Source organism: Sciurus vulgaris, assembly GCF_902686455.1.
Source record: "Sciurus vulgaris genome assembly, chromosome: 12".
NCBI lineage: Eukaryota > Metazoa > Chordata > Mammalia > Rodentia > Sciuridae > Sciurus > Sciurus vulgaris.
The window spans coordinates 103,240,474-103,264,848 of record NC_136473.1 but is presented as its reverse complement, the minus strand read 5'-3'; the positions used below and the strand labels follow the sequence as shown (position 1 = coordinate 103,264,848).

Genomic DNA, 24,375 nt, shown 5'->3' with positions numbered 1-24,375 from the left:
AACAGGCAAGTGAAATTCATGAATTAAGAAAAAAGAGTTCAGTGCTTTGTCTTTGTCTTCATTGTCCCTTTGTTGCATCCTTTCTCTTCCTCTTCTTCTCATTCTCATCCTCTTAGTAAACTTGGTTGAGGAATCAGCCTCGTGTGCATGTGTGTGTGTGCGCGTGCGCGCGTTTTATAAATATTACCATGGCATAAAACAAAAACCCTGCCTCTGTGATCACTTTGGTGACATGCTATCAGCTACAGGTAATCCTGGCAACCCTGTAGCAACATTCAAGGACAGACTTGAATGTCATATGTATGCAAGGATGTTATTTACTTTCTTAATCTTAAGTGCCACCAGAAATCATTCATTTCCCTGTTTTTGTTTTTTTATTTTTTTGGAGGGGGTATATATTATTTGGTGGAAGGGGTAGTAATTTAAGTTGCTTTGTAACTTACTATCTAACAAAATTTTGAAATTTTATCTTATGAGATGTAATTAGACACTTTAGGGTATTAAATATTTCATAAAAATTCTGGGTAGAGCTTTTGCCTTTATCCCGGTGAAAGCCTTTTTATAGGGCACATGTGAAAGAGAACGTAGTGGAAAACCCTCTGAGGCTTAAGTAAGTTGTACCAGTAGTAGTCCTTGGAGAGAGCTTGGCTGCCATCTAAGTATGTCAGTGGTTCTCATCTTTCTTACTGTATTCGGCATCTAAAGGGCATCACATTTCGTTTCAACTAATTCTGTTATCAGTGACTGTCAGATCAGGGAAGGGTAGGACAGATCACTTGGTGGTGGTGGTGTGGTTCTACCTAAATAAGAGCCTTGCTCCTCAAGATTCTCATTTGTGTTGGGAAAGGAAAAAGGTTGAGGTAAATGATATTCAAATTTATTAATTGAGAGATTCCAAATGCTTTATGTAATGCTTTATAATAGACTACCCCAAAATTAGCAGCTTAAAACATCAGTGAACATTTATTATCTCACATAGTTTTGTGGGTCAGAAAACTAGGAGCCAGTTACCATGGTTGTTCTGGCTCAGGGACTGTCATAACATTGTAGTCAAGGTGTTTCTGGTAATTTGAAAGCTTGATTGGAGTGGGAGTACACTTACTCATCATATGACTGAACTTAGGATACTACTTCCTCAGTGGCTGTTACCAGGAAGGCTAGTCTTGTGGCCTTCTTTGTAGAGCTATTTGAGTAACCTCAGGAAATGCCTATTAGTTGCCCCTAGAGTGAAGGATCTGGAAGACAGATCAAAGAGGAAGCTGCAGTGCTTCTTAAGATCTAGTATGAGAAGTCTTATGCTGTCATGTCTGTCTTATAGTTCTCCTTAGAAGGAATTACCAAGTAAACTCACCCTCAAGAGGAGAAGAATCAGGCTTCATATTTTAGTGGGAGATTACTAAAGAATTTGTGGACATATTTAAAAAATGAACACAGGAGAGGTGAAAAAAGAAAATCGGTTCCTTTTTCTAATAATTGACATTTAAAAATATATTAAAAAACTCTCCATATGCAAGATATTATGGATATGTATAAGTTAAAGATTCTTCTCTCTAAAATTTTATATGTAGTTGGGAAAGTTGGAGGTATATGTAAATAACAAGAATATAAGACAAAATATATTTCTAGAATACTTGTAAGTTGTCTTCAAATTAACTTAGCCTAAATATTATCTCAGTTTATTAATCTTAAATGAAGAATGTAAAAACTTTGTCCCCTTATTAAGACAAAAAACTAGCCATTCCCTGAGTATTTATTAACTGAATTTCCCTTTCTTCCTTCCTCCCTCCCTCCCTTCCTTTCTTTCTTCCTTTCTTTTCACTGGGGATTGAATCCAGGTCCTTGTGCATGCCAGGCAAGTACTTGCTACCAACCAAGCTACATCCCCAGCCTTATGAACTGAATTTCTTAGGGTGAGCTCATAAATTCTGTAATTTAGCTATTTGGCTTACCTATTATGCCACATGTGTAAAGTATAGAAAAGAAATAGCATTTTAAATATGTCTTAGGAACTCTAAGTGTGTAGAAGAGCCAGTTCCTTTGATGTAACAAGATCCTAGTTAATTTTTGATCTAAAAGAAGTATAGATACCAAATGGGCTTTGAATACTGAGTTAATTATCCATACTGTCAGTATATAGATTTTCATGTAAACCAAAATCCTTACTGTAGCTCTGTTTTACTTATAGAAGATAGTTTCCTTTAAAAATTGTGTGTGTGTGTGTGTGCGTGTGTGTGTATGTGTGTATAGCTGGAGAACAAACCCAGGGACTCACTCATGGTAGCCAAGGGCAGAGCCACATCCCTGGTCCAGTTTTTTCCTTTTAAACAGACAGAAAATGTAGTGTAGCAGAATGATTTTGGACTTGTAATTAGACAAATTTGGGCTTGAATCTTTCCTTTACCTATGTGACCTTGGACCAACTATTTAATTTCTGAATCTGTTTCCTCACCTATAAGAATAGTACTTAATCTCTGAGGTTATGGCGATGATTAAATGATTGCCCCATTTTGTCTTAGATACTTATTAAATCTTAGATAACCAATTTTATTCCTTTCCCTTATAGAATGAAAAGGTCAGAAGCCAGGAAAGGTTTTCCTGAGGAGATGTGTTTAAACTGAGACCTACAGTTTAGTCAGTCAATAGGAATAATAAGTGCAAAACTTGAGGTGAGATAAGCTTGACAATTTTTTTTTTTCCAAACATATTTTTTAGCTGTAGGGACACAATACCTTTATTTTATTTTTATGTGGTGTTGAGGATCGAACCCAGTACCTCACACATGCGAGGCAAGTACTATACCACTGAGCCACAACTGTTTAAGAACTAATTGAAAGCCTTTCTGCTTGAAACGAGTGGGGATAAGATTGGAGAGGTAAGCAGAGGCCCTTTTAGGTTATGGTATGTATTTATTTATATTTAATTCTGAGTATAGTTGAAGCCTTTTAAGAATTTACAAGAAGCAAAACTCCGATTTCCCAAATTTTGAGGCATTAGATTGCAGTTTACTCCAGCGAAGGGATTTATTTTTTATTTTTCATAATATGAATCTAATGTTTATCATTTGTTTTCAAGTTTTTACCTCCAGAAAGACAGGGAATAAACTATTGTAGAGGATTAATTATGTAAATGAATGATCCTTTCTCAGTAAGAACTTTAAAAATCATTGCAGAAACTGAGATAGAGCTTGCTCCTGTTTTGCTTCTGCTTTCAGAATTGAAGTTATTTTTCCCTCTGTCCTTCTTCCAATTGTTGCATTTTTAAGGAAGTTAGGGATTGAGCATATGAAGTAAGTTCTGCCATCTCCCTCTGTTGTTTTTCTGTGGAGAGTTGCACAGTTTTTACCGTTGGCTAAGCAGATTTTCTGGAATACTTTTAAGGCACATCGACTCCCATCCCCCTTTTCTCAGTTTGCGCTAACAAGATTATCTTGTCTATGATCCTTTCACCTGGGTTACACAGTAGGGCATGATACTGGGTCTAATTTATTAACCTCTGTTGACTTTTAAGTGACTTTTAAAATTATTATTAACATATATATTAATTGGACAGACTAATGGAATTCACTGTGACATTTCCATACATGCATACATTGTGTGTTGATCATGTCCATCCAACCTTCTACCTTCCTCCTGCCTTCCCTGTACCTAATAATCCCTCTTCTGCTTTCAGGTTGTATTTTTTTTTAAAGTTACTTTTTATTGGCATATTATAATTACATTTAGTAATAGGATTCATTGTTACATATTCATAAATGCAGATAACATAATTTGATCATTTTCATTTTCCAGTATCTTCCTTTTTCCTCCCCTTCTCTCTCCATCTCGCCTTCCCCCTTGTCCCCTTTAAGTAAAAATATATAGTGTGTCATAGATAATGATTTTATTCACCATTTCTGCTTCATACTTCATAGAGATTGCTCTTAATCCATTGAGGGTGATTAGAAGGAAGGTGTTTGGCATTGCTAAAGGCATTGTGGAAACAGAGATTCTCTGGTTAGTGCTTTCTAGATGCACTCAGGGAAGGAGTCAGGTGTGTTTCTTACCTTCTGTTAGCTATTCAGAAGGAAAAGGAAGAAGGTGACTATTATTTAATGAAGCCTTAGTGTATTGGTGCATAAGGTTCTCATGATTTCATTTAATCATAAGAAATTTTATAATGCAGGTAACTTTCTCTAGAAAGTGATATTTAAAGGGATTGCCTATGATCACATATCTTTTATAAAGATTTGAACCCAGTTCAGTCTGATTCTGAAGTATTTCTTTTTCATTTCCCTTCTTTAAAAAAAAAATAACTGTGTGTGTGTGTGTGTGTGTGTGTGTATATATATATATATATATATTTTTTTTTTTTTTAGTTGTAAGTGAACAAACTACTTTATTTTATTTTTATGTGATGTTAAAGGATTGAACCCAGGGCTTCACATGTGCTAGGCAAGCTTTCTACCACTGAGCCACAATCCCGGAACCCCAGATCCCCTCTTTGGTTTCTTTTCCTACTTCCTTATTATTTATTACATGTAATTTACATAATAGCTCCTAAAGCTGATTAATCTGATTTCCTGTCACTCTTCTATTTTCAATTAATTTTCCATGTAAATGATAAAGTTAAAATTAAGGTTGAATATTTTTAGATACTTAAAAATTCAGATTATTGTAGAATAGAAAAATGGTGATTGTTGTCTTCATTTAACTGAGAGCGAAAATGTAATATGAAGATCTTTCAATCACCTTTATAAAAAAGGGAGGTGGAACTGGCGATAGAGCAAGTGATATAGTTTATGCTTAGCGTGCACGAGGCCATAGGTTCAGTCCCTGGCACTGTCAAAAATTTAAAAGGGAGAATAAAAATTGGTAACTATTCTAAAGTCATGAACTACTTTTTCTGAAGTTCCCTAAAATCGTCAGAAGAATAATAATCATATACTGTCACACATTGATATCACAATGGTGATTCTTTTACATCTTATATAGACATATCTCTAATGTAAAAGTTAAATACAAGATGCTTTTTCAGGATACTTGCATGAATTAGAACTGATTTTTATCATGTGGGCTGTCTGTCAGTGCATCATAGAGATGTTACATTGGTCTTTTTCAGAACAGAATGGTGATAAAATTATATCTGAGAAGCAGCCACGTAACTTTGAGCAAGTCGCATAGCTTCTTTCTTCCTCAGGCTCCCATCCCCAAAATGGAATGGAAATGCCCTATTTCATTTGATTCTGGGGTGTACACATTTTATCCCATTCTAAATGATCGGAAATCAGGATATATTTTCATGATTGCTGTCTTATTATCAGGTAGGTAATAATGGAGATAAAATTATATGAAAGTCTCTGATATCTTCTGATAAGACCACTGCATCTGGCCATTTTCAGAGATTTGGTGATAGTATATATCTCAGATGGGTTCATATGAGGATCAAATTAGTTAATATACAAAGTACGTAGACCAATACCTGCCATCTAGTAAGTGCTACATAAATATTAAACTATTTAAAATAACTATTAGAAATATAACAGCAATTGACTGATTTACTTAATCAGTTTTAAGATTATATAATACCTTTTCTCTGTGGAATACAAAGCATTTTCCATTAGTCATGAGCACTTTCTTTCAAGTTCTCTGAAATTGTCAGATTTCCATTGGTCATGAGCTACATGAAAAGAGAACTAGATTCTTTAGCTTTATAAATGCAAAGGAAAGGTTATTGGGTAGAAGATTAAAATGAGGGTAGTAAAAGTGATGATAATAAGCAGAAGACTTCTATGATCCATATTTAATACAGAAATGTAAGTTTCTGCTATCTCTGTCTGGTATTAGTGTGAGGGAGTGGACTTTAAGAAAATATTAGTGGATCCTGATTCTTGACAATATTGTTAATCTCTAGTGGTACAAACTTTCTCTTTAGAGAATAAGGGAATTTTTTTTTTCCTGAGAGGATCATATTTGTGAAAAATCCAACACTTTAATTTCTATTCTAATTGTGATTTTTGGATGATCTAGACCCAGTTTAATAGATTAGTATTTTCATTGGTTATTATATCATTATCACTATAAACTTTTTAACTTTTCAAACATGTGTACACATTCCTAAAAATAGAAAATTTCAGAGTGATCAGTGCTTTTGAATTTCTAAATTTTTTTTTTATTTTTTATAATCTTTTTTTTAAATTTATTTTTATTGTAAACAAATGGGATACATGTTGTTTCTCTGAACATGGAGTAACAGCAAACCATTTGCATAATCATACATTTACATAGGGTAATGATGTTTGATTCATTCCATTATTTTTTCCTTCCCCCCACCCCTCCCGACTCTCTTTTCCCTCTACACAGTGCCTCTTTCCTCCATTCTTGCCCCCCCTCCCACCCTCCGTTATGTGTCATCATCCGCTTATCAGTGAGATCATTCGTCTTTTGGATTTTTGAGATTGGCTTATCTCACTTCAGCATGACATCCTCCAATTTCATCCATTTGCCTGCAAATGCCATAATTTTATTATTCTTTATAGTTGAAGTAATATTCCATTGTATATATATATACATCACAGTTTCCTTATCCATTCATCAATTGAAGGACATCTAGGTTGGTTCCACAGTCTGGCTATTGTGAATTGAGCAGCTAAGAACATTGATGTGGCTGTATCTCTGTAGTATGCAGATTTTAAGTCCTTTGGGTATAGGCCGAGGAGTAGGATAGCTGGGTCAAATGGTGGGTCCATTCCAAATTTTCTAAGGAATCTCCACACTGCTTTCCAGAGTGGCTGCACTAATTTGCAGCCCCACCAGCAATGTATGAGTGTACCTTTTTCCCCAACTCCTCGCCAACACCTATTGTTGCTTGTATTCTTGATAATCACCATTCTAATTGAGGTGAGATGGAATCTTAGGGTAGTTTTGATTTGCATTTCTCTTATAACTAAAGACGGTGAACATTTTTTCATATGTTTGTTGATTGCTTGTAGATCTTCTGTGAAGTGTCTGTTCATATCCTTAGCCCATTTATTGATTGGGTTATTTGTATCCTTCGTGTAGACTTTTTTGAGTTCTTTATATATTCTGGAAATTAGTGCTCTAGCTGAAGTATGAGTGGCAAAGATATTCTCCCACTCTGTAGGCTCTCTCTTCACATTACTGATAGTTTCCTTTGCTGGGAGAAAGCTATTTAGTTTGAATCTATCCCAGTTGTTGATTTTTGCTTTTATTTCTTGTGCTGTGGAAGTCCTGTTGAGGAAGTGCGATCCTAAGCCAACAAGGTGAAGATTTGGACCTACTTTTTCTTCTATAAGATGCAGGGTCTCTGGTCTGATTTCGAGGTCCTTGATCCATTGTGAGTTGATTTTTGTGCAGGGTGAGAGATAGGGGTTTAGTTTCATTCTGTTCCATATGGATTTCCAGTTTTCCCAGCACCATTTGTTGAAGAGGCTATCTTTTCTCCATTGCATATTTTTGGCACCTTTGTCTAGTATGAGAAAATTGTATTTATTTGGGTTTGTGTCCATGTCCTCTATTCTGTACCATTGATCTACCTATCTATTTTGGTGCCAATACCATGCCGTTTTGTTACTATTGCTTTGTAGTATAGTTGAAGTTCTGGTATTGCGATACCCCCTGTTTCATTCTTCCTGCTAAGGATTGCTTTAGCTATTCTGGGTTTCTTATTCTTGCAGATGAATTTCATGATTGCTTGCGCTATTTCTGTAAGGTACATCATTGGGATTTTAATTGGAATTGCATTGAATCTGTATAGCACTTTTGGTAGTATGGCCATTTTGACAATATTAATTCTTCCTATCCAAGAACATGGGAGATCTTTCCATCTTCTAAGATCCTCCTCAGTTTTCTTCTTCAATGTTTTGTAGTTTTCATTGTAGAGATCTTTTACCTCTTTGGTTAGATTGATTCCCAAGTATTTTATTTTTTTTTGAGGCTATTGCAAATGGAGTTGTTTTCCTCAATTCCCTTTCAGCTGTTTCATCGCTTGCGTATAAAAATGCTTTAGATTTATGCGTGTTGATTTTATAGCCTGCTGTTTTGCTGAATTCATTGATGAGGTCTAGAAGTTTTCTGGAGGAGGTTTTTAAATCCTCTAACTAGTCTGCCTAATTGCTCTGGCTAGAGTTTCAAGGACAATGTTGAATAGAAGTGGTGAAAGAGGACATCCCTGTCTTATTCCTGTTTTTAAAGGGAATGGTTTCAGTTTTTCTCCATGAAGAATGATGTTGGCCATGGGCTTAGCATAAGTAGTTTTCACAGTGTTCAGGAATGTTCCTACTAGCCCTATTTTTTCTAATGCTTTGAGCATGAAGGGTGTTGTATTTTGTCGAACACTTTTTCTGCGTCAATTGAAATAACCATATGATTCTTATCCTTAAGTCTATTGACATGATGGATTACGTTTATTGATTTATGGATGTTAAACCATGCTTGCATTCCAGAGATGAACCCCACTTGATCGTGGTGCACGATTTTCTTAATGTGTTTTTGGATATGGTTTGCCAATATTTTGTTAAGGATCTTTGCATCTATGTTCATCAAGGATATTGTTCTAAAATTTTCTTTCCTTGATGTGTCTTTGCCTGGGTTGGGTATGAGGGTGATATTAGCTTCATAGAATGAGTTCGGTAGGGTACCCTCCTTTTCTATTTCCTGGAATACTTTGAGAAGTATTGGAATGAGTTCTTCTTTGAAGGTCTTGTAGAACTCGCCTGAGAATCCGTCTGGTCCTGGGCTTTTCTTGGATCGTAGATTTTTAATAGCTTCTTCTATTTCATTGCTTGATATTGATCTGTTTAAATCGTGTATGTCCTCCTCGTTCAGTTTGGGAGGAGCATATGTCTCTAGAAATTTGTCAATGTCTTCAGTAGTTTCTATTTTGTTGGAATACAGATTTTCAAAGTAGCTTCTCATTATGTTCTGTATCTCAGTGGTGTCTGTCATGATATTTCCTTTTTCATCACGAATTTTAGTAATTTGAGTTTTCTCTCTTCTCTTTGTTAGTGTGGCTAAGGTTTTGTGTATTTTGTTTACTTTCTCAAAGAACCAATTTTTTGTTTTGTCAATTTTTTGAATTGTTTCTTTTGTTTCAATTTCATTGATTTCAGCTCTGATTTTAATTATTTCCTATGTTCTACTTTTGCTGTTATTCTGTTCTTCTTTTTCTAGGGCTTTGAGCTGTAATGTTAGGTCATTTAGTTGTTGACTTTTCATTCTTTTCTGAAATGTGCTCCATGCAATCAATTTTCCTTTTAGTACTGCTTTCATAGTGTCCCAGAGATTTTGATATGTTGTATCGTCATTCTCATTGACCTCTAAGAATTTTTTAATCTCCTCCCTGATGTTTTTGTTATCCATGTTTCATTCAACAGCATATTATTTAGTCTCCAGGTGTTGGAGTAATTTCTGTTTTTTATTTTGTCATTTATTTCTATTCTCAGTCCATTATGATCTGATAGAACACAAGGCAGTATCTCTATTTTTTTGCATTTCCTAAGGACTGATTTGTGGCATAACATATGGTCTATTTTTGAGAAGGTTCCATGTGCTACTGAGAAGAAAGTCAATCCGCTTGTTGATGGATGGAACATTCTACATATGTCTATTAATTCTAGGTTATTGATTGTGTTATTGAGTTCTATGGTTTCTTTGGTTGGATTTTTTTTGGAAGATCTATCTAGTGGTGACAGCGGTGCGTTCAAGTCACCCAGAATTATTGTGTTGTGATCTATGTGATTCCTGAAATTGAGAAGGATTTGTTCGATGTACAGGGATGCACCATTGTTTGGGGCATAAATATTTACTATCGTTATGTCTTCCTGATTTATGGTTCCCTTAAGCAGTATGAAATGTCCTTCTTTATCCCTTCTGACTATCTTTGGCTTGAAGTCCACTTTATCTGGTATAAGGATGGAAACCCCCGCTTCTTTACTGAGTCCATGTGTGTGGTATGTTTTTCCATCCTTTCACCTTTAGTCTGTGGATGTCTTTTTCTATGAGATGAGTCTCTTTCAGGCAGCATATTGTTGGGTCTTTCTTTTTAATCCATTCTGCCAGTCTTTGTCTTTTGATTGATGAGTTTAGGCCATTAACGTTCAGGGTTTTTATTGAGATGTGATTTGTATTCGCAGTCATTTGGCTTATTTTTGGTTTTCAAGTTGTTTTGGTTTCTCCTTTGAGTGGTTTTTCTCTAAGATAGTTCCTCCTTTTGCTGATCTACATTGTTCTTTTTCATTTCCTCCTCATGGAATATTTTGTTGAGAACATTCTGTAGCACAGGCTCTCTATTTGTAAATTCTTTAACTTTTGTTTATCATGGAAGGATATTATTTTATCTTCAAATCTGAAGGTTAGTTTTGCTGGGTATAGGATTCTTGGTTGGCAACCATGTTCTTTCAGAGCTTGAAATACTTTGTTCCAGGCCCTTCTAGCTTTTAGAATCTGGGTTGAGAAGTCGGCTGCTATCCGTATTGGTCTCCCCCTATATATAATCTGATGCTTTTCTCTCGCGGCCTTCAAAATCCTATCTTTATTTTGAATCTTAGGCATTTTCATCATAATGTGCCTTGGTGTGGATCCGCTGTGATTTTGTACATTTGGTGTTCTGTAAGCCTCTTGTATTTGATTTTCCATTTCATTCTTTAGGTTTGGGAAATTTTCTGATATTATTTCATTGAATAGGTTGTTCATTCCTTTGGTTTGTACCTCTGTACCTTCCTCAATCCCAATAATTCTTAAATTTGGTCTTTTCATGATGTCCCATAGTTCTTGGAGATTCTGTTCATGATTTCTTACCATCTTCTCTGTTTGGGCAACTTTATTTTCAAGATTAAATATTTTGTCTTCATTGTCTGGGGTTCTGTTTTCCAAGTGGTCTAGTCTTTTGGTGATGCTTTCCATTGAGTTTTTTATTTGGTTTATTGTTTCCCTCATTTCAAGGATTTCCATTTGTTTTTTTTTTTTGTTGTTGTTGTTTTTTTGAGAACTCTCTTTGTTGAAATGATCTTTTGCTTCCTGCACTTGCTTTTTCAGCTTATTGGTATTATCAGTCATTGCCTGCATTTGTTCTCTAATCTCATCCTTTGCTTCGCAAATAATCTTAATTGTGTATAATCTGAAGTCCTTTTCTGACATTTCTTCTAACATACTGTCATTGGATTCTATTAATATAGAATCTAGATTTGTTTGGATCATTTTCTTTCCTTGTTTTTTTTATGTTGTTCATGTATCTTCCCCTCTAACAGTGCAGATCTGGGGTATTGCAGATTTCCCCCTATAGGCTTATAGTGGCCCTATAGGTTTCCAAAACCCTTTCTTTAAGGGGAGATCAATATTAGCAGTGCCCAATTCAGACACTATGCAATCCTAGACTAAGTAGCCTCTATGAGGACAATAACAAAATTGTTATAATAAACAGAATGAGTTCCAATACTATCTTCGGGAAAACAAACATATTTGCAATAAGGTCTGCAGTTTCTAATGGAGGACAAAGAGGATGCAGAAGGATGTAGAATGTGGCTGTTAATGGGATAAGAAAAGAATATACAGAAGTTCTAGATAATAGAAAGGGTGAGAGTTTAATCAGAAGAAATTGGATATTAGCATGCAAAAAAGGGAGAAAGACTCTGAGGGAGCAGGCAAACAAAAGGAAAAGAGAGCAAGAAAAGTAAAGAAATAAAAACTTAAATTTTTTCAATAAGGAGAAAAAAGAAAATCTACAGTATAACAGTCATATAGTAATGAAATCTCCCAGAGTTCAGTAGCCTGATGCGTGAGAGGTACCTGACAATGATCTTCAAGCCTCCAGTAGGCATCTCAGGATGGGATTTGCCCCACCTATAGATCAGAGCTAGGGCTTCCAGAATTATGCATGATGGCCGCTCTGGCTTCAAAATGTGTTGGCAAATGGGGAGCTGCAGCTCAGTGTGTGGTGGTGGTCAGCTGGAGGTCCTGGAGGCGGAGTATGTTTGGTCAGGCAGGGGTCCTGGAGGTCAGGTGTGTTTGGTGTGGATGTGGGATCCTGAAGGCCGGGTGCAATCAGTTGGTCTGGGGTCCCGGTGATAGGGTGCAGTCAGTTGATCTGGGGGTCCTGGCGGCAGGGAGCAGTCAGTTGATGTGAGGGCCCCAGAGGCATACACCAAACTGGTATGTGTTAACCCTTTCATATATCTGATATTGGGAAATGGAGGTGGCTGAACTAGAATTTTGCTTTATCTGTGTTTGACTTTTTAGCAGGGTGGGAGGTACAAATAGAATGCATTCATATATTATGTAATTGAAAATAAACTTTCAGAAAAAGGGACAAATCTGAAAGGGAGGCAGTCAAGTATCCAAAGCAACAACAAAGATGCCTATCACTGAATCTATGATGAAATGAAGGAAATGAAATTAAAATCATAGTTAATTATTACCTAGTACCAAGAGTAATTATGAAATTAAAATTGTAGGTATTGTTATTTAGTACCAAGAGTAATTTTTTTTTATTGCCTCATTATTCTTGTCCATGTTGAGTGTGTCAAGATATGTCTCTGTGTGCAGTGTTTATTTCTGTCTCATGTTTCTGACTTGTCTAATGCTTTAAGATGCTTTTGACAAAGTCACCATGAACCTCAGGTTGCCCAGTTCAGTAGACATTTTTCTGTCCTCCTTCACCTTAACCTTTCAACACAAATAGTTCCTGTTTACCACTCCCTCTCATTTCTTGGCTTTCCTGTCATCAGTCTTATATTTTTCTTCTTGCCCTTTAGCTACTCTTGATTTTTAAGATGTTTTGTGGGCCTATGGAACTTGTCATTGGACTGAGGTCAACCACATATTGCAGTTTCACTGGTTTGCAACCCCTTTCTTCCAAGTTGAAAATTTTATGGGAGAAGGATTTGTTTATTGCCATTGCCGTTTGTTTATTGTACATGTCATCACTGTACTTTGCACATAGTAGTTGATTTCTAAATGCAAGAGGATCAGTGAATAAGAATTAATTCTCACTTCTTTGACTTTCTAAGGTTCTTTAAAGATGTTGCCATCTCTTTTTGGAATGGGATAGAAGAATTGGAGATCAAATATTAAATGGCCAGTGAACAAACCATTGTTTATAAATAACTTTGTAATGTGACCATTGGAATAATGTAGTTAATAGTTATCAGTTTAAAGAACAATATAATTACTGTTAAGTGTTGAAGAAAAATGTACTTTAAATTTTTTTCCAAAATAGACTGACTCACTCTAGGATGTTTCATCATGGATTTATACATAGCAACCATATACATATATTTTAGATGACTAGAAAAATTTAATGTTCTTCATGACTGTTAGCTGGAGACTATTTGCATACCCATAATAGGAGATGGATTAGAAATGTCATTGTCATTAAGTATCTTTTTATTATTTCCTGATATAGTAAGTTGAATCATTATTAACATGTCTTCAGTTTTTGTCTGTTGATTTTAATGTGGTAAATAAATGAATTTTTTCATGTCAAAATTAACAAAAAGCTTTATTATGAGTTATTTTATAGCAAACATAAGGGAAAGATATTTCCAGAATTTGTTTTCCACAATGGAGAGTAAATTTTCTTTATTAAAAAAACACAGGAGGAGGGGGTAGGAAAAGGGAAATACTGGGGAATGACATTGGCCAAATTATATTGTTATATTGTGTGCATGTAAATACAAAACAGTATATCCCACTATTATGTACAACTATAGTGCAACAATTAAAATATGGAAAAATTTTTTTTTAAAATACAGACATTTGACTCATTTTGGAGGGTAAAACCTTCAAAATGTTAGAAAACAAGAAAAAAAAAGGTAGGAAAAAGTTCGTTTGTTTGTTTGTTCTCAGTAAAACAAGAGAATTACATGTAAGTAACTTTTCCAGAAAGTTTCCACTCATTAGTCAGAACTCAGACACATGGTCGGCTACATCTTGCTATAAGGAAAACTGTAAAGTAGGTTTTTTTTAAATTTGCTGTCTCAAATGAAGCTGGGTTTCCATTGTTAATGGGGGAGGAGGGAGAGTGTATATTGGACAGGAATGTAGCACTCTGTATCAGAGTAAAAAAAATAATAGTTTTTTGTCTACAGAGATACATTAGGTAATTCTGAAAATTTTGTCGATTGTGGCATATTTGCAGTAAATTTAGTTATCTATCAGCAGGTACTCTTGTAAATTCCTCATTGGAATTGCCATGGACTTGTATTCAGAAGACTTTAAAAAGGCCTGGGAAATAATACAGGTTGTTCTTTGATTTCTCATTACTGAGAAGAATGATCTTTCTTAATTTTAACTTAATACTCAAGCTCTGAAGTCTGAAGGGGATTCTGATGTTATCCTTTACACATTGATGTAGGTGTAGCCCTATAAACTTAAGATATTTAATGCTTACCAATCTAGTCAGATTGCAATCTTTGCTTTCTAATGTTCAAAAGGGAATTAGAAAAAAATTGGGATATATAAATTACTCATGAGATACTCAAAATAGTATAGTTGGGGCCATTTTTGCATAAGATGTTGTTTTCAAAGCTATTACAAGTTTTCTTGCTGAGCTACTTGGAAAACATGTTCCTGTCTCATTCTGTTATTCTTAGATGATTAAGCTGGAAATGTTTATGCAGCTTTATAATGGTGACTTATTGGCTGAGTATGTGTGCCTGCTGCTGTCTTTGGCATTTGAATAATGAATTAGCATGCAGGTGTCCATGGGAAGAGAATGTTATGAATGGACTGTGCCTACGCTTTTTTTGGTAGCTAATTGTATTTTGCTACAAGGTTGCTGTGCCATACCTTTATTTCTTGAGCTATTATAAAGCTATTAATTTTCACAGTGATGGATGGCAGTAACCTTTCCCACACCGACCTAATCTCAGCATGGTGTATGTCAGGCTAACCTGTAGGTGGGGATGTCTGTATAAAAGCTTGGTATGAATGCCAGAGTTACTTAATAACAGAAAATACTTCTTTTAGAGTAGCCTTTGGTTGTTTCCATCTATCTTAGTATTGGTTCATTTATTTCGTACAACTTGGATAATTTATGCATTATAAATTACAACTAATTCTTTGTTTAAATTTTTTTTTTTTTTTTTTTTTTTTTGGCCAAAATAGACATGGTAAACAACTCAGTGGTTTTCTTTGGACCTTTTATATTTGAAGGATGGAATATCTTAGTTGTCTTCTACTTTCCATTTTTTCCCTCTTGTCTGAAACTAGTTTGTATAAGCAGTAAAATGGGCAAGTAAATTTGAACAGCCATTAAAATATGTGTTAATACACAGGTTCCCATAAGCAAATAAAAGGGATTATACTAGGCAGGTTGTTCTTTCTCTGGTGGTCTGAGTTGCTTGCACTAATAGAACTAGGTTGTATACATATGTACAGCCAGAGAAAGTTCACTTTGCTAAACATCTTTATTTCTAAAGTTATGTGGATTTCAATTTCTAGCTTTATTATAAAATGATTGAGTTGCAGTTTAAGCATCTGTACTAAGTAACTGGCATTTCCCCATTGTTCATTTTTTTTCTTTATTCAGTTTTTTAAAGGAGTATAAAATCAGGAATAAAGAACTAGAGAAAAGAGGTGATAGAAAAGGGTTAGACTTCAAAGTAAACTCTTTCAACTTTTAATTTTGAACCTTCAAGAGCAAATTTCATATATACACCATAAATTGTGTGGAAGAAAGCCGTTTAGTGACTGTCTCTTAAGTTGTGAATTTAAACATAGTGATTTATTAAAGCATGATCAACAGGTATAATGTCACTAGTTTACTTCATTCTTTATTGTTAATTTGGTTAGCGTTGAAAAATTTGGGGAGTTGTCTGTGGCCATGTCATGCTGTTACTTGACACCTATGTGAATATTAACTTGCAAATATGTGGGTTTATTTAGGTAATCCTGGAGGTTGTCTTTGTAATTTTGTACACTATATTTCTCTTTTACTTTTCCACTCTTCTTTCTCTGACTGGGAAAAACATCAACAACAAAAAACAGGACTCTGACCGCTGGATTCTTGCTCTTCTGCCATTCTTCCCCTCCTTTTGCTTTCCTTTCTTCTTTCCTTCTTTTATATATAGACAATTAAAAGTGTTACATTAAGGAGGATTATACCATATGAATGATCTAAAGGAGTGTAAAAATATCCTTGCTGAACTTGATTATTTTAGGAAATAATTGCTCTCTAAACCATTCATTAATTTGGATATTAGTGACTGTAAGTTAAGAAGCCTTTCAGAGATTCCTAATTTACAGATAATAAGATAGGAAGGGTTTATGTTCTTATATGTATTTTTTTTTTTTCTTGAGTATATACTTTATACAAGAGGTTATACTGGCCACTTATAGGGCTTTTAACTGCTCATCATAAGGAGTATGCCAAAATTTATGTAAAACATATCATACGTTACATTTTTGTTTATTTCTGGGTGTTGTATACATTATCAGTATATGACATTTTAAAATTGTTGTGGTTTTGGTTTTTCTTTAACATTTTTACCAGTGCCTCTTCAATCATAATACTATTTCTTTGTTTCCTGTTATTTGCTTCCTAATATTTATCTTTGCTTTTTCCCCTATTGTGCTTTATTATTTAATCTACATTTTGGTCAAATGTGTTTTAAATATCAGTTGGTATAAGATTCCATGTCTTAAAGACTGTGAACTAAATTGGAAAAGGTAATCACTTTTAAAAGGATTTTCTTTCATTTGTATGAAATTGACACTGTCCTGTATTCTAAACACTTTTCCCTTCCCGTTGTCTTTCTATTGCCTTCTAAATGGAAAGGCAGATTTGATCAAATAGTGTAATCTGAATGATTTTCTGTTTACTTAAATTACGTTTGACATGCAAAAGTAATCACTTTGATGCTAATTATCTGTTGTTTGACCACTGGTTTTCCTCTTTCGTTTGCTAATGGAAACAATCATACTGGGAATTGCTGTTCCTGGACTAGATTTGGAAAACACCACCACCCCTGTACATAAATGTGAGTTCTGTTAGTGTTGGTTTCTACTTTCGATCATTCAACTTGTAATTTCTCTACTTTTAAAGGTACTGTCTTGTTTTAGGATAGTTAGAATTATAAACTTGCTTCTTTTCAGGTCATCATATAAGCTTGCTCTTCAGACTTTTCATCTTTAGTAAATTTTCTGAAATTTTTTTTTTAATTAAAAGCATTTTTTTGTTGACAACTTACGAAATTAAAGCATGTTAGATTTAACTTATATGCTTTTAATGTCAATACCCACTGTTTATTTTCTCCACTAAAAACTAAGATGGCGTCTGCTGTTATATTGATGTTAGGATTAATTTCTAATATTGTGATATATAAATATTGTATACTTGTAAAACTTGTTGCTTCTATGGGAATTGTACTAAATTTCACCACTATTGTTGTTGTCATCATCACCATCATCATGAGTGACAGCATTCATCCTTTTTTAAAGCTTGTAGTTTAGGGTCTTGTTCTACCCTTAGGTATATTACATTTCCCTGAACTTTTGTGGGAAAGGTAGAAGGAAGAGAAAGAGAAGTAAAATCTGAAAGAAAAAAAATCTGAATAAAAGAAGAAAGATAGCACCTTTGCTGGAAATTTTTTAAATCTTTGGAGAGATGGATGGGGCAGGTACAAATGGATTAGAAATATGGTTTCAACATTCAAATGAAGAATTATCTAGCTTGAGAATTTTGGCAGTATTATAGTTTATGAGGAAATAATCCTAAAATTATAAGTTTGGAAGGTTTTTTTTTTTTTTTTTTTTTTTTGCGGTGCTGGGGATCGAACCCAGGGCCTGTGCTTACGAGGTGAGCACTCTACCAACTGAGCTATCTCCCCAGCCCCAGAAGGGTTTTTATTACAAGTCAGTTCTTACATTTCAAAGATAAGAAAACTGAGGTCCAGAGAAGATAATATAACTAGAGTTAGTATGATAATTTATTTTCATAAAATAAATTTTAGTTTCATTTTACATTTACTTTATGGAAATGTGATCTAGATAAGTTCCATGCATTTCAATTGTTTATACATTTATAACTCTATTTTACTTTACATACTACTTCCATCCCAGCAATATTTTCTTAAAGAAATAGGGTTGTCTTTTATGTGTTCCATAATCTAGGTATTGCTGATTGAATCCCTGCGGGGTCATTAATATGTTCATCTTACTCCTGCACTTCTGGTAATACTTGTAGTTAGATCTATAGGTTTGATCTGAAAATAGACTTATTGAGGTAAAGTATACATATAATAAAACATTGGTTTTAAATGAATAATTAAATGGATGTTTTTACAGCTATCACACAGTTAATTTTAGAATATTTCCCTTGCCCTAAAAAGAATCTTTGGGTCCATTTCTATTCCCAAACCTAGGCAAACACTAAATCTACTTCTGTCCCTTTAAACTGGTCTTATTTTGATATTTAGTATAAGTGGAATCATACAATATATGTTCTTTTGTGTCTGTCTTCTTTCATGTTTTTGAGGTTTATTCTTACAGTATGTAGTAGAATTTTTTTTTTTTTTTAATTTCCAAATAGTATTCTGTTGTATTGATATACCACATTTTTTCCTGCCACTCACTGATCAGTGTACTTTTTTTTGGCTAAGTGTAATGTTGCTATAAACTTTTGTGTATGTTTTTGTGCAGACATAGGGCTTTTTTGTATGTATATAGGTAAATTGGAACAGAATTGCTGGGTGATGTAATTTTGTAATTAACTTTTAAGAATCTGCTGTTTCCCAAACTGGCCACATCATTTTATGTTCCCACTAAGCAGTATATGAAGGCTCCAGTTTCTCTACATCCTTGACATCACTTGTTAATGTCTCACTTTTTGCTTATAGCCATTCTAGTGAAGGCTAAAAATCAATGTTCTAATTTGCATGACTAATTCTGAGCATCTTTGTATGTGCTTACTGGCCATTTGTATATCTTCTTTGGAGACAAGATCACTTCTTAAAGTTCCTGTGTATTTCCATCAGGAGCCACATAGTGGATGCTTGTCCCTTTTTTTTTTTTTTTTTGAAATGTTATAAACCATTGGTAGATCCATTGTTAATGAATCATTTTGATTCATTCTTCATTTATTATCTGGAATACTTTGCTTATCCTTATGGTATTCCAATCATTTTGGCTGTCCATCTGCTACTTGTTTTGTAGTTGTACTATTAAGAACTAACCACATGGGGCTGGGGAGATAGCTCAGTTGGTAGAGTGCTTACTTCCTAAGCACAAGGCCCTGGGTTCCATCCCCAGCTCCGCAAAACACACACACACACACACACACACACACACACACACACACACACAAACTAACTAACCACATTGCTGTTTATATTTAAATTATTAAAATAAAAGTAACAATTTAGTTCCCCAGTTATACTAACTATTTTGGACGGTATAGAAAGAACATTTCGGCAGCCTCCTTCCAGACTCCTGGGCGCCCCACCTGCCACGGCCTCGGCCGTGGCCTCCCCCGACTGCCCACCTCCGCCTGCTTGCTGCTGCGGAGGGCTGAGGGTGCGCGTGAACTCGCGTTTACAGCTGCAAAGAGCTTACTCCCCACCCTGCGTATGGGGCACCGAAGGGGAACGCCCTGGCCTCGGGCCGCTACCCTTGCTTTTCCTTAGTTGTCACGAACGCTGTCCGCCCGGGAGGCTCCTGGCGCGATGAGTGCCAACGAGGACCAGGAGATGGAACTAGAAGCATTACGTTCTATTTATGAAGGAGATGAAAGTTTCCGGGAATTAAGTCCAGTTTCATTTCAATATAGGATAGGTGAAAATGGTGATCCCAAAGCCTTCTTAATAGAGATTTCCTGGACAGAAACATATCCCCAAACACCTCCAATTATATCTATGAACACTTTTTTTTAACAACACCATATCATCAGCTGTAAAGCAGAGTATATTAGCCAAGTTACAGGAGGCCGTGGAAGTGAATCTTGGAACTGTTATGACCTATACATTGTTTGAATATGCCAAAGACAATAAAGAGCAGTTCATGGAGAATCATCATCCCGTTAATTCTACAACATCCATAAGCAATATCATCTCTGTTGAAACTCCTAATACAGCTCCATCAAATAAGAAAAAAGACAAAAAAGAACAACTTTCTAAAGCCCAGAAACGTAAACTGGCTGACAAAACAGATCACAAAGGGGAACTTCCTGGAGGCTGGAACTGGGTTGATGTGAAGCATTTAAGCAAAACTGGCTCTAAAGATGATGAATAGCACTTGGAATTTGAGACAAGGAAAAAAACATCCTTTAAAAAGTAAACTGAGTTCAACATCTTTCATTAACTATTTTCTGGTATTGAGGTGACTTTTTATAAGATACAGGGGTTTTGTATGTTTCTTACATTAAAAATTGTTGTCAGTGGGAAGTTCATGAAGAGATCTGGTTGCATTACATTATTTTCACAAACTTGCCTTAATAAAAGGTGAAAATGTTACTGTTTAATATACTTCATGAAGCCTATTGAGCTTTATAAATGGACAAACATGGGAAATAATAATCAGTGTTAATTTATATGATCTTATTGTAGTGGATATGAGCCCTTTTCAAACTGTCATCCCAATAGAGCAGAATTTTACTTGTACAGTTGTTCCATAGCATGATCCATATTAATTGGCTTCCCATCTTAAAGTCTTCATCTCTTCTTTTGCTTAATCACTGAAGCATAAATTGCTTCAGAGAAATTTAAATACCAGTATTTGAACTTTTTATGAAACTCTTTGTAGTTCCTTTTTATTTTTCAATGATGAACTGTTTCCCTTTAATAAATTGATAATCTATTTATACTTTTCTCTTGATTTGGGTCAGGGGTTTGATCATGAGAACTTTCAATGATATATGTAATAGGAGAATATAAAAACAAACCTGCCAAATACATTAGAGAGCATTTGAATAAATGCTGACTCTTATTTAAAACATTTCTCTTTGCTGCATATACTAGGATGGGATTAAAAGATGCCTTAATATTTAATTTTTGTACTGTTGGAGACAATGATTTTAAATAAATTTCTATTTATCTGCAAAAAAAAAAAAAAAGAACATTTCTGTCACTGCAGTAATTTATACCATAGAGTGTTTTTTGATAGTCATGTTGTATCCATTACCCACCCACAAGGGCTCAGTATTCACTCGGTTCTTGAATATTCATAGCAGTAGCAGCATGTGCCATCCATTATACTGGAAGGTCAATTTGTGTTGGCCTAGAAGTTTGACCTGTCTTGTAGTTGTTGGTGGTTTTCCTCATTCTCTTATACTTCAGGTTTAATGGCAATACTTTATTACCTAGTTTTGTTATGGATATTTTCTGCAAATTATTGGCATAGCTATCCTAGTTGCTCTGTTTTTATGGGGGGAAAGTTAAACGTATGCAGCCTTTATTAGTACCTAACCAAAATCTGTGCATATTTATTTTATATTATTAATTTAAAATTGGAGAAAGTTAGAGCTAGAAGAAACACTTTTTAAAAAAATCCATATACTTCTTTTGTAGATGAAAAATCTGAAACTTGAAAAACTTGTGTGATTATAAGCAGAATCAAGCCCTGTTTGCCTGACTCTCATCAGTGTCATTTCCCACATCTGTAACACTGAGGCAAAGCAAAAGTGGAGGAGGAGGTCAGGTTACTTGGGGAGCCAAAGTAGATAGCTGGCTTTTGTATCTCTTAAGATCTAGTGAAGAGAAAAAGGCAGACAAGAGTCAGATATAAGGTAAAAATGTGCCGTACATGGATAGGTACAGCTAAGATACTTTTGCAGTAGGGAGTTAGCAAATGATTTGCCCATTAAAAGGGACTGAAAAAGCTTCCTGGAAAGATCTCATGCCATAGGATGAGTAACTTACAGGGAAGCATTTTAGCCTATGGTTATGTGAGATTTGTTGATCAGCGTCAAGAATCTCATTATCATTTATTCTCTAACAGTTATCTGTATCTTAACTATGCCATTTTATAGTGTCAACATTTTTAATTGCTGAGAATTTAATCAATAGTTTCCAGTGAAAATAAAACTAATTTAGGCTCTTCATTTTCAGGAGTAGATATAAATACTAGGAAATACAAAATAATTTTTGTTATAGGCAATATGATAAAATGTTTAGAAAACAAAGGGGTCAGTTGAATTAAACCCATGAGAATTACTAAATAAGTTCAGTAAAGTGACAGGAAATAAGGTAAAAATACAAAATAATAACCTTTGTCTACCTAATAAGATCATAAATTTTCTAAAAGAAAAACCACACATTTCTTTAAAACTTCTCACTATTGCCCAAAATTCCAAGGATTATACTGAATAAAATTTTTTAAAAAGTGAATGATATGTGGTTAAAGATAAAATTTAGATAAGCAGTGTATGGCTCATTTGCAGAGATTCTTTAAACTTAGTGATAAATATCATTGAGGCTGTGAGGAGCCATTTACAGTTTTTGGTTAGAACAATCTGTAGTTTTTGTGTAAGAGGATGGTAAAACTTGTTATGTCATATATGCCAGATAAATTAGGGCAGATCCTAAAGACAGGAATCTGGAAAATCTCAGCTTATAAGTTAGGGTGGTAGCTCTCTAAAAGTAAAGGAAGATGTGGTTAAAATCGAAAAAACAAAAACCTATAATTATACATTTATGCAAGAGTTGCAGAATGATGCAGTGAGTTCCCATATACCATCCTCCTAGTTTCTCTTAATGTTAACATCTTATATAAACATAGTATAATAATGAAAACTAAGACATTATTTGAATTTCACCAGTTTTTCCACTAATATCCCTCTTTTGGTTAAGGATCCAGTCCAGGAAAGTATGTTGCATTTAATTGTCGTATCTTCTTAGTCTTTCCCAATCTGTATACTTTTGTAGGCTTTACTTGATTTTCATAACCTTGATATTTTTGAAGAGTACTTTTGGTGATACCTGATGCTTTCTCCTGATGAGACTGGCCTTATGCATTGGGGAAGAATATCACAGAGGTGAAGAACCCTTCTATTGTGCCATATCAAGGGGTATGTGACACTAATGGTGACATCACTGATTTATTTTATTTTATTCTCTGGTGGTGATGGTTTGGGATTGTATCCAGGTCTTGTCTCCATGCTAGGCAAGTACTTTGCCACTGAGCTATAGCCCCTGCCCTGCTGATGATGTTAACTTTGATTGCTGGTGGGGTGGTATTTGTCAAGTTTATCTACTAGAAAGTTAACTATTTTTTATCCTTTTCTTTCTTCATTAGAAACACTAAGTCTAGTCAACATTTAAGGAGAATTAAGCTGTTTCCTGGAAGGAGGAATATAAACTAATTGGAACACATGTTAACCCTACCACTTAATTTGTCAATATATGAGAGAGATTCTTTGAAGCAATGCTAATTACATAAGAAACATCATGAAGACTTAGGTAGGTATTAGTAATTAGATACAAGGGATAAGAAAAAGGAAAAGGAATTGTCCTAGATAACTTTTTGTTGATGAAGGAGATAGTCATTAATCTTGGTTCTCTTACCAATTCAGTCTTTTTGTCCACTAGAATTCAGTTCCCAGAACTATAATGCAGAGTTTGGGTAGATAACTGAGATATAATGCCAAGGAACAGGATTTTGTTTTAATATTCTTCTATTGTCCTAGAGATCATTAGAATGTTTTAGGACATGCATAACCATTCTAATGTAGATTACTTAATTTTGAGTCTTCAGGTTGCTCTTTTTCTTCTAACAAAATTTTAAAATTATAATTAATGTTTGTTTCCCCTGATAAATTTCCCCTTTATTTCTAAGATTTTAAGAAATTTTTATAAGTTTTTTTCCCCCTGAAGCACATAGTCCACATGGTACATTATAAACAGAAAATATTTTCATGTGGTGTATACACAATAGAATATTATTCAGCTATAAACAAGAACAAAATTCTGACAGTTGCAGCAACATGAATAGGACCAGAGGACATCATGTAGGTGAAGTAAGTCAGGAATGGAAAGACAGATACCACATAGTCTCATTTATATGTGGAAGCTAAAAAGAGTAGAGAGTAGCTAAAAAGATCAGAGAGTAAAATAGTGATTATCAGAGCCTAGAAAGGTGTAGGGGAAGGAATGGTAGAGAAAGGATGGCTAAAAGGTACAAGGGTACAGTTGGTAGGAGGAATAACTTCTACATAGCATAGTAGGCTAACTGGCTGATAACCATTTTATCTTTCAAAATAACTAATAGGAATTTGAATGTTTCAAACACAAAGAAATGATAAATGTTTGAGGTGATAGATGTGCCAGCTGCCATAATCTATAACATGTATTGAAATGTCACACTATATCCCATAAATATATACAATTGGGGTGTATTAATTAAAAAATTTAAAAAAAAAAGGTTTTAGAAGTGTGTTGGTGACATTCTATTG

At 34.6% G+C, this 24,375-nt stretch overlaps 2 protein-coding genes across 5 annotated transcripts in view; both read left to right on the top strand.

Annotated features, from left to right (window-relative positions):
• RASAL2 (RAS protein activator like 2) overlaps nucleotides 1–24,375 on the top strand; it is a 363,735-nt gene that overhangs the window by 31,121 nt on the left and 308,239 nt on the right. The gene's annotated exons all lie outside the window — the stretch shown is intronic.
• Nucleotides 19,441–20,843, top strand: LOC306641084 (RWD domain-containing protein 4-like). Its single transcript, XM_079105959.1, is given in 2 exon segments — nucleotides 19,441–19,852; nucleotides 19,854–20,843. Coding segments are annotated over 2 exon segments (564 nt in total). The 5' UTR covers nucleotides 19,441–19,654; the 3' UTR covers nucleotides 20,220–20,843.